This window comes from Wolffia australiana, chromosome 11 (assembly GCF_029677425.1).
Source record: "Wolffia australiana isolate 7733 chromosome 11, ASM2967742v1".
Classification (NCBI taxonomy): Eukaryota; Viridiplantae; Streptophyta; class Magnoliopsida; order Alismatales; family Araceae; genus Wolffia; species Wolffia australiana.
In genome coordinates this window covers 5,468,394-5,479,771 of record NC_135845.1, presented here as the reverse complement: position 1 = coordinate 5,479,771, position 11,378 = coordinate 5,468,394, and the positions used below count along the sequence as shown (strand labels likewise).

The 11,378-nt window shown below is 39.8% G+C and overlaps 1 protein-coding gene across 1 annotated transcript; it reads left to right on the top strand.

The window, feature by feature from the left end:
* The first annotated feature begins 8,828 nt into the window (after nt 1-8,828).
* Nucleotides 8,829-10,987, top strand: LOC144709600 (putative transcriptional regulator tpeD). The gene is made up of 3 exons (XM_078583173.1): nt 8,829-8,909; nt 8,973-10,917; nt 10,983-10,987. Exons 1-3 carry the CDS (start codon nt 8,829-8,831, stop codon nt 10,985-10,987), a joined length of 2,031 nt encoding a protein of 676 aa, XP_078439299.1.
* Nucleotides 10,988-11,378: the final 391 nt, after the last annotated feature.

Genomic DNA, 11,378 nt, shown 5'->3' with positions numbered 1-11,378 from the left:
TACCTCTCCCACCCCCCTGTAGTTCTACTGGCTTGCTAACCCAACCCCTGGTCAGACCTGGGTTAGATAAACTAACCCTGGTTAATTTACAATTACCCCCCAGTCCCCCTTCTCTCCATTTTTATCCTTTCCCCCCTCTCTTAATTCTGCAATTACAAAATAACCTTCTTCTGTGAAAACATTAACCAACTTAAGTCACTCCACTACTACCCATCCCCCATCTGCAGTTTTTGTTTTTCCCCCTTCTTTTACTTGAAATTGTAAATATACCCTTTCAGTATTTGTTTTCACCCCCTATTTCATTTCTGAATTACAAGATAACCTTCTGTGTTTTGGGAATGGAGAATTAAATTACCTGCCCCACTCGTATTACTTGCATTTGCCCCATCTTTCTATTTGCAATTAAAAACTAACGTTTCAATTTATTTCTATAATTACAAATTAGATTTGCTTTTCTTGCCTAGGTTAGGAAATTATGATAAATTAAATTAATTTCCTGCTACACTTTTATTTTTACAACGTAAAATTAAAACTTTCTTTTTATTTTTTGCTTTTGTTTCCTTTTGTCCCCTCTTTTATTTCTACAATTATAAATTTACCCTCTTGAACGTAATGTGAATGATAAATTAAGAGACTTTCATGGGTTTACTTTATAGTTCATTAATGCATTTTTCCTGAGCTAGACGACAAAGTATCATTGGAAGGATCTGGAAGGGATAGGGAGAAGGCTGGCCGTTGGATTGGACTTGGAGATGAACGGACGGTCCTTATTTGTCCAGGTGGCAATCTCCTATAGGCTGTAAGATGTGCGGTAAGAGATTCTCTATCACTGTCCCTCACACTGGGCAGTGGGCACCGCCCATGAGAATATTTCAGATCAAGCAAATAAAATTAATAATTGTGTCTGTACTCTTTATTATTCTTTGGTCTTATCCATTCCTATTTGTTTATGGGTAGAAAATCATTTTTGTAAATTTTGCAAAAAGCAAAAGACACGCACTTGTAATGATAGTCAGAACAGTGGTTCTGCTCACCGGGCCCATATTTTTTTATTTTTTTAATGTATAAAGTCCTGTTGACCATCCCAAAAATTTATTTTTAATCCGCAAATTAGGTGTTTCTTTTCTATGGTTGGGGGGATTTTTTTAATAAACTTGCATTCAACTTCTTTCTCCATGATGCTTTCTCTCTGGACCTTTGGTAATTTAACTTATGATCTTGTTAATAATCTTGTTCACAAAGAAACTGAGCTATACATCTTTTTTTCCAAAAACAAACATACAATCCTGCTTTCAAACAAAAAGAGAACAAAACTTCATCAGTAAGTTCTACATGATACATAATTCACTAAGATTTACTGCATGAACCTTTATATGTATTTTGTCTTCCAAATTAAAAATGACTTTATTACAGCACTGTAAAAATCAGCAAGCATGCCCTTAAAGGCCAGGAGCATTAAAGTTGGGAATTTAGGTGGAAGCTTTGGAACCCTCATTTGGAGCAACCCGGGGATGGGTGACCAGGTGGGAAGTTTGCCGACAGAACTCTACCAAGGGCGAAAAGTTTCGGAAAAAAAGATAGATCACACGATGTATTAATACCACTTCACATGTAAAAAGTTTGGGGAAAAATGAGTGCCTTCAATAAACCTAGAAAAAAAAAATTCTTCAAAAAGTAACAAATTGGCACAAAACAGAAATATAAGAAACAAAAACATGAAACAAAACAATTGAAAAATACATTTCAAACTTTGTTAAGATTGATCAGGAGATGAACTGGGTTTTCCCTCTTCTTAGAAGGTAAGTCACATGATGACCATCTACATGGTTAAAGATCCACATTTTGGGGAGATTGACCCAAAAACGAAATTTAAGAAACACAAACATGAAACAATCCAATTCAAAATTCAATTTCAAAATTTGTTAAAATGATGGATCAGAAGAGTAGCTAGGTTTGCCCTCTTAGAAGGTAAGCCACATGATGAACATGCACATGATTAAAAAACCCACATTTTGGGGAGATTGGAGGGTGAGAATTTAAAGGGGGTGGGGCTCACTCCCCTAAAGACTGACCCTCCTTGTTGTCAAATTTCAAGTCAAAGAAAGTCATGTATACATAATTGATGGGTTTTCAAGTAAAAGTGCAGGATTTGCCATTTGAGGATAAGATATGGAAAAGAACATGCTTAGTCAGCTACACATCCGGGCAGAGAGGGATGTGCGGTTGGGCATGCTCTCTGCGCACGCAGAATAGTTCATTTTCATGCGTGACTCTCCATAAAACCAGCGGCAATAGTTTTATCTATCTCTCTCTCCATCTCGCTTTCTCTCTCTGTGTCTAGCTCTCTCTCTCTCCATCTCACTTTCTCTTTCTATGAATGTCTATCTCTCTCTCTACATGTTCATGACTGTGTGGGGGGCTGGGCTCCCCATAAAACCAGCGGCAATAGTGTTATCTATCTCTCTCTCTCTTTCTGTATCTCTCTCTCTCTTTCTCTCTCTCTCTCCATGTTCATGCTTGGGTGGAAATGGGCTCTGCATCAAACTAGCGGCAATACTTTTATCTATCTCTCTCTCTCCATCTCGCTTTCTTTTTCTATGTCTATATCTCTCGCTCCATTTCACTTTCTCTTTCTATGTATGTCTCTCTCTCTCCACATGTTCATGCGTGGGTGGGGGCTGGGCTCTCCACAAAACTAGCGGCAGTAATTTTATCTATCTCTCTCTCCATATCACTTTCTCTTTTTATATCTTTCTGTCTTTCTTTCTATCTCTCTCTCTACATTTCTCTCCGTCCATGTTCTTGCGCGGGCTGGCCTCTCCATAAAACCGGCGGCAATAGTTTTATCTCTATCTCTCTCTCCATCTCACTTTCTCTTTCTATGCCTGTCTCTCTCTGTCTCATTCTCTCTCTTCATGTTCATGCGCGGGTGGGGGGTGGCTGGGCTCTCCATAAAACCAGCGGTAATAGTTTTATTTATCTCTTTCTTCATCTCATTTTCTCTTTCTATTTTTGCCTCTTTCGCTCTCTCCATAAAACCAGCGGCAATAGTTTTATCTCTCGCTCTCTCTCTCTCTCTCTCTCTCTCTCTCTCTCTCTTTCCATCTCGCTTTCTCTTTCTATATCTGTCAGTCTGTCTCTCTCTTCCACTATCTCTCCTTATCTTTCTATTCCTTTCTCTGTCTATATGTCGATTTCATGTTTTTTTTCCCGGAAGATTCACCCGTCGTTGACTGTGGATGAATATTGGGGAAACTGGGGAAGGAGAGGGATGGCTTGGTAGGTAGAGGAAGTTGGGCTCCTTCCTGGCCCCTTCGGAGAGAAACCCTCTCTGTGTCTGTCGCTGTCTTCCCTGTCTCTCTCTCTACAAATCTCTCTATCTTCCTCTATTTCTCTCTCTTCCTCTTTCTAACTTGGGCTCCTTCCTGGCCCCTTCGTAGAGAAGCCCTCTCTGTATCTGTTGCTGTCTTCCCTCTCTCTCTCTCTCCCCCCCCTCTCTCTCTATAAATCTCTCTATCTTCCTCTATTTCTCTCTCGCCCTCTCTCTAACTTGGGCTCCTTCCTGGCCCCTTCGGAGAGAAGCCCTCTGTGTCTGTCGCTTTCTTCCCTGTCTCTCTCTATACCTCTCAAAATCTTCCTCTATTTCTCTCTCTACTTATACATCTCACAATCTTCCTCTATTTCTCTCTCTACTAAACATCTCACAACCTTCCTCTATTTCTCTCTTTACTAAACATCTCACAACCTTCCTCTATTTCTCTCTCTACTAAACATCTCACAACCTTCCTCTATTTCTCTCTCTACTATACATCTCTCACAATCTTCTTCTATTTCTCTCTCTACTTATACATCTCACACAATTTTCATCGCTTTCTTTGTCTCTCTCTCTCTCTGTCTCTACTTATACATCTCACACAATCTTCCTCTCTTTCCATCTCTCTCTACTTATACTTCTCTCACAATCTTCCTTTCTCTCTCTCTCTCTCTCTCTCTATTTATACTTCTCTCACAATCTTCCTCTCTTTCCCTCTCTCTCTACTTATACTTCTCTCACAATCTTTCTCTCTTTCCCTCTCTCTCTCTACTTATACTTCTCTCACAATCTTCCTTTCTTTCTCTCTCTCTCTATTTATACTTCTCTCACAATCTTCCTTTCTTTCTCTCTCTCTCTATTTATACTTCTCTCACAATCTTCCTCTCTTTCCCTCTCTCTCTACTTATACTTCTCTCACAATCTTCCTCTCTTTCCTTCTCTCTCTACTTATACTTCTCTCACAATCTTCCTCTCTTTCTCTCTCTCTACTTATACATCTCTCACAATCTTCCTCTATTTATCTCTTTATACTTATACATCTCTCACAATCTTCCTCTATTTCTCTCTCTCTACTTATACATCTCTCACAATCTTCCTCTATTTATCTCTTTATACTTATACATCTCTCACAGTCTTCCTCTATTTCTCTCTCTATGCATCTGTCACTTTCTTCCGCTTCTGCTCTCTCTCTCTCTCTCTCTCTATCTCTATCTCTTTATCTCTTTATACCTCTATAACTCTCTTCGTCTCTGTGAATTTCTCTATCCATACATATCTCTCTTCGTCTCCCTCTCAGTCTCTCTTTCTTTACATATCTCTCTTCCTCTCTCTCTCCCCCCCCCCCCCCTCCTTCTCCCTACATCTCTCCATCTGTCTGTATATTCCTCTCTCTCTCTCTCTCTCATTCTTACTGGCACTATCATCTCAATTTTGAGAGGGTATATTTGAATTTTTTAGGATGCTTGCTTTACTTGATAGAAAATAATGAACTCATACTGCATAGAAACCAAAAAATGGGCATGTAGAGAAGGATAGCGAAGTGGCGAACCAGGATGTATGTCATTAAGCTTCACTCTCCATATCTGTCCCATTATATGCCTTTAAGAGCATTAATTTCTAGAACCTTCACGTATCTAATAAATTTTATCATATTCAGCATTTGGAAAACTTAGGACAGAAATTATAAATTTTAAAGAGTTATGACACATCTAAGAGATCACATGGAGGGGATAGTTTTTATTAGTTTTGAGTAACTTCTTCTGGACTGTGAGAAAGTTCAACGACTAAAATACTGAATTAATTTTGCCTTGAGAATTTGACGATGCATAATTCTTGACTCTGCCGCTTTGGCTTCCATGGGGATTACCTGGCTCTTTCTCCTATTCCAGCCTCCAAGAGCTTCTTTTGGATCCCCTCTCAATTATTTAAATTTTGTTAAATTTAGAAGAGCTTCATTGTTTTATCTCATTGGATTTACTTCCAAATGATGTCAATCCAATTTACTCTAACCCCTGTGGTATGCAATTTGATCTAAATTTAATCTAACTCTTATCTCACAATTCTATTTCAACATATCTCAACAGAATTTTATCTTTATTTTACCTAATATTTTTTTCCAAGACATTAAATTACTTGATCTTTAATTTAACATAAAATAACATGTGCCTCCTCACTCTTAAAACGGAAAAAAATTCAAGAAAAATCTATATTAAATAACTAAACCTCAGAATACGAACCTATGATAGATTGAATTTGTAACAAGATTGAGTTTTTATTGATAAAGTTATTTCACTTGGCTTAATTTATTTATTTTACTTGGCTTAATTATATGACATTTTCTAGTTATGAAATGATGAAGCTTAATAAATACTAAGTTTAAAGTATGTCAAGATAGAATGAACTTGTTATGATAGAGAGAAACAGGAAAACTCTATTCTCTTATTGGTCCATTTCATATTTCTTTCAACAAGAGGTATTCTTAAAAGTTACAAAATAGTTTTATTTAAATTATATTCATTATTTTATTTTGGATTTAAATTAATCCAGCATGGCGTCAAATCATAACTCATAGTTTAAATCATGTCAAATATTATGAATAATGAGGCACACTTTATTTAACTTATGTCCTTAAAATTGCAGGTCTGTACTCATAGGTGTGACCCATCAATCTTATAGTCATAATAACTTGTCTTGATGAATATGGAGATACTTGGTACTAAATGCCAGTACTGCCAAAATGGTTTATTTCTTTGATTGTCTATGTCAGATTCATTGGCTAGTTTTTGTTCTTTGATATGACGATATAATGTGGCCTCGAAGTCAATCATAATTCATTGGCTAGTTTATGTTCATTCAAATAAAGCCTTATTTATTCATATTGTGTGATGTTTATAATGGACTTATGAATAAGTGCCATGACTAAGAAAGTTATTATGACATGATTGCGTAGCGTTCACTAGTATTTAAACATGTATTCAAAAAAATGCTTTTAAAAGGATACTGGAGATGGACATTGAAATATCTAGATAGAATAGTGATGGACTCAAATCCAGGGTGTTAAATCATCTGTGCTATTTGAGTTCCTCAGTATTTTTTTTAAACTTGATTCCTATAAGAAATGTGACTATCTGGAGATGAGCAAGGATCATCTCCACATGGAACATATTATGGGATGAGAATATATTTATAGAATGAAAAATATTGTGAGAAGAAGAAGAATATAATTAAGGATAACTAATGTACGTAAATATTAAGATATTTTATAAATTTATTAGGGACCAATTAAACGATATAAATATTTATAAAAATAGAATAAGTGGGCACAATGAATAATGATGAGGGGGTAATTATATATAGATGGATGAAGTGTGTGGGTTATAAGAGATGAATATATGTAGATGGGTAGATACAATAGATGAATGTGGATGTATGTGAATGGATGGATGTTGAGAAGAAGATGATGACATAAGCTTAAGTCCTAATATTCTACCCGGATCAAGGCAACTATGACAGCGGGAGAGCCCCTCCACTTATACATCCGGATCGTCCCGGATGAGGACGCTGGACGGGACGGGACGGGACGATCTTCGTCCCGGCGAACGTCCAGCGATTCCCCCGGGACGAAGGACGGGACGATAAGTCGTCCAGAACCGTCTCGTCCTACATACCCTGGGATGAAATTTCGGTCCGTCCAAAGGCCCTAGGATGAAATTTCGTCCCATAGGGACGAAATTAAATAGAAAAACATCGCGCCTGCCCTAGCCCTTTGAAAACGCATCGGCGGGAGCACGGTTCTTGGTTTGGAGAGGTGGAACGAATCGGCGGGAGCACGAATCAGCGGCACAAATTGGTGTCATCGTCTTCAACATCCATCGAGCTCGTGACAGGGACGCGAAAGCGCACCGGCAAGGTACGTATCTATCTATGTATCTACGTATCTATCGGTATTTCTATCGGATTTTCTATAGATCTTTCTATCTAAAATTTGACCTATCTATGTATCTATCTGTCGATCTTTCCTTCTATATATCTAACTATCTATCTATCTGATTTTCTATCTATCTATGTATGTATGTATCTCTCAATCTTTCCGTCAGATTATTTAGCATTTTTTTCTTTCTGGTATCCTACCTCTCTATGTGCATATCCACAGATCTTTCTATCTATCTGTGTAGCAATCTACCTATGTAAGAGTCGAACTATCTAGCTAGCTATCTATCTATCTGATTATTTGGCGTTCTTTCTTTCTGATATCCTACCTCTCTATGTGCATATCCACAAATCTTTCTATCTAGCTGTGTAGCTATCTACCTATGTAAGAGTCGAACTATCTAGCTATGTACATATCTATCGGTATATCTCTCAATCTTTCTGTCAGATTTATCTGTCGATCACTCTATGTAGCTATATATGTACTTACCTACCTATATATGCATCTATCCAACAGTCGATACCTACCTATACAGTTGATACCTACCTACCTATATCTACCTGTTGGATAGATGCATACATATACATATTACTCAATGTAGCTATATATCTGTTAGATAGATTCATACCTATCACTCTACGTAGCTATATATCTGTTGATCACTCTATGTATCTATCTTTATGTCTATCTATATATCTATCTACGTAGTTATCTACGTAGCTATCTATCTATCTATGTAACAGTCAATCTGGATAGATATCGACTGTTGGATAGATGCATACATATACATATTACTCTATGTAGCTATAGATCTGTTGGATAGATTCATACCTATCACTCTACGTAGCTATATATCTGTTGATCACTCTATGTATCTATCTTTATGTCTATCTATATATCTATCTACGTAGTTATCTACGTAGCTATCTATTTATGTATGTAACGGTCGATCTGGATAGGTATCGACTGTTAGATAGATTCATATATATGTAAATATCCGAATTGAATAGAGGAATATGTATATTCCACTATTCAAGGTATGTGTCGTCAAAATAGCCGAATTATACATCAGTACAAATTATTTTTACGGCTGAATAAAATTTTGGCCTCTACAGGTCGGTGCAGGCGCAGGGTTTGGCTGCGGCGTGTCCTTGTGTGCCCATTGCTTCGTCTGTCCTTCTCATATTTCTATGTGTGGATACCTTTCGTCTGTGCTCCGCATATTTTTGATTAAATGAATCTCACAGTTGGTGTATTCTTATAATTGACATAAACTTTCTTTCTAGTTATTCTAGCTGTCCAGCGATCTTTCTTTGTTGATTTATTAGTTATGCGTCAGCCCGAATGTTGCTCGATCATCTCCGTGTAAATTTTTTCTCTGTAGTTGTCATCCTTACGAATGATGCTTGTTGCATGGTACTGTCACAGTTTTCATTTGTTTAATCATACTTCGTTGTTACTTTAGTACCGTCTCCAAAAAAATATTTTTGTGGTTAACATGACCAAAAATATGTTGTGATTAATTCTGCTATAGATATGAAATCGACATCTGTTACCACTCTGAAGTCAACAGCTAGAGCCACGATGTCGGAGTCTATGGAGTGCTACGTGGTAGAGATCGATGACAATGTGTCATCTCGAAGTGGTAGGCACAAGCGGTCTAAAGTTTTAGACTAATTTGTTGAACTCGGCCCGAACGAGTGCCAATGTACGCTATGTCTTGCGCAGAACCCCAGTCATAAGGTCATTATCAGGCGGAATAAGGATAGGAGCACGAATGTGTTCTGGAGACATATAGAGAAGACGCATCGCAAATTTCATGATCAACTGAAGGGCGTCCCCAGGAATCAGAGGAGGCTATTCGAGTATGACTTCCTGTCAGCCAAGCTTCACTTATGTGGCATCTCGAAGGAGCGTACGAAGGAAGAGTTTGTCAGATTCATTTGTGACAACGATCTTCCGTGGCAACTTGTGAAGAAGAAGTCGTTCAGAAGATTATGGTACTACGGGACGCAGTCGGTTGGCGACGTTCCTGGCCCTGATGCGGTGAAAGCAACGGCGTCTACCATGTATACAGAAGTCCAAGGAAAGCTAGTAGAGATGTTTGCTGGAATTCATAGCGCCTCACTAACAGTGGACGCGTGGACGTCAGGAAACAACCTCGCCCTTCTAGGGGTAACCGCCCACTGGATCGACGGCGATTGGAAGCTCTGCGATCTACTACTTGCTATCCGGCGGATCAAGGGGTCTCATTGCGGCACCAACCTGGCGAGGCTCGTTGTGGAGGTTGCATATGAGTATGGGATAGAGTCGAAGCTCTGTGCCATTACGACGGACAACGCATCTCACAACAGAACTATGATGGCGTCAATTGTAGATCAACTGTGGACCGTAAATCCACAATTCACTATGGATAGGCATGTACCGTGCATAGCACATGTTCTCAACCTTGTAGTCCAGTCTGGACTGAGGATCATACGTAACCCTGACGCACCAGAAGTTGGCACACTACGGGTTCGAGATCTTCGGCCATATGCTGCGTTGGGCACGGATGAACTTATCGACTCGCAAGGTGACGACTGCAGTTCACCGACTTATGCACCCCTGGGAGTAGCCGTCTTACACGTCAGAGCCATCGTCAACGCTATTCAGGGGTCCACGCAACGGATGGAGAAATATGTTGATATGTGCAAGATGTTTGAACTTCCTAATGCGAACAAGATAAAAGTGGACTGCCCAACACGCTGGAACTCCACATTCAAGATGTTAGAGCGTGCTCTTGCGAAGAAGGACATGCTCGACCATATGGCTGTGAGGTTTATTTTCACACCGTGTAAGGACTACGCGCTATGTCAAGAGGACTGGGATTTAATCAAGGAATATCTCGATATCTTGGGGCCATTGTATGCAGGTTCCGACTACGTCTGTTCCGCAAAGAGATTGGCGATCACTGACGTGACGTCGTTGATCTCTGACCTGGGGGCCCAACTTGAGCATGCTATGTATAATGCCGGGTCTACCTTGGATGACGAGCGGAGGGAGGCGTTGCGCTCCGCCTGTACTGCCATGTATAATAAGTTGATGCAGTATGCAAAGGTCATTTGGGGCAATCAGACAGTGGCGACCGCGGGAACCCTGGATCCATTCTCCAAGATAGAGGTCGTGCATCCGTCGTATCGCGAAGGCGTGCTTTCATTCATCGGCGGTCTTCTCGACAGTGCGTGTACAACGAGCGCAACTGGGTGTGATTCAGAGCAGGACGAGGGAGCTGGAAGACACCGCCCGGGTCAGTTTCCGTCCACCAAGCGACAGTATATTCGTCCGGGCAAGTCTCGGCGCCCACGTGCAACACCTCGGCAGGAGCTGGACAAGTATCTAAATATCCCGTGCAGTGAAGAGGAATACAGTCCACTATGCTGGTGGAAGGATGTTGGAACTCGGTACTTCCCGAACTTGACAAAAATTGCGTCCCAATTTCTGGCCGTAAGCCCCACAAGTGCACCAGTGGAGCGGCTATTTTCCATTGGTCGAGGCATCACCACGTATCGTAGAGGTCGCCTAGATGCAGACAATATAGAGACGTTGATGATGCTCCGTGCATGGTTCCGCCGCGCAGAGCAGTGCTTGTCTGACTCAGAGGACGACCTTGACGATTACGACAGCTCCTCGGACGGTGAGTTACGTTACACATTTTGTTTTAGCATTTTTTTTTCTAACTTGCTCCTTTCAATTTGACAGCGTAACAATGGCAAAAGAGGAAGGTGGCCCACCGATTTACCTCCCTCTCCATTTACAGTAAGTCATTCTTCTAACCCTTCATATCATGTTTCTCGATCTTATGATCCGGCTTCAGCGAGTTGATTAACAATCTCTTTTTGATTGCTTCGCTTTGGTTTTTAAAGAGTTTTATGATTACATTGGCCTGCGTAGGTGAAATCTTGTTGGCGGATTTTTTGGGTTCTCTCTGGTTTTTGGAAGAAGAAAATAAAAAGAAATAAAAAGCTCTAGGGAAGGTCCGTTCTTGCGCACACGGATCTGTGCGATGTAGTTTTCTGTGATTGTCCAAATGATAGTTCTGGATAAGTAAATTGGGATGTTTTGCATTGTTTTTATTTTCTTCTCCTTCTTTTTATC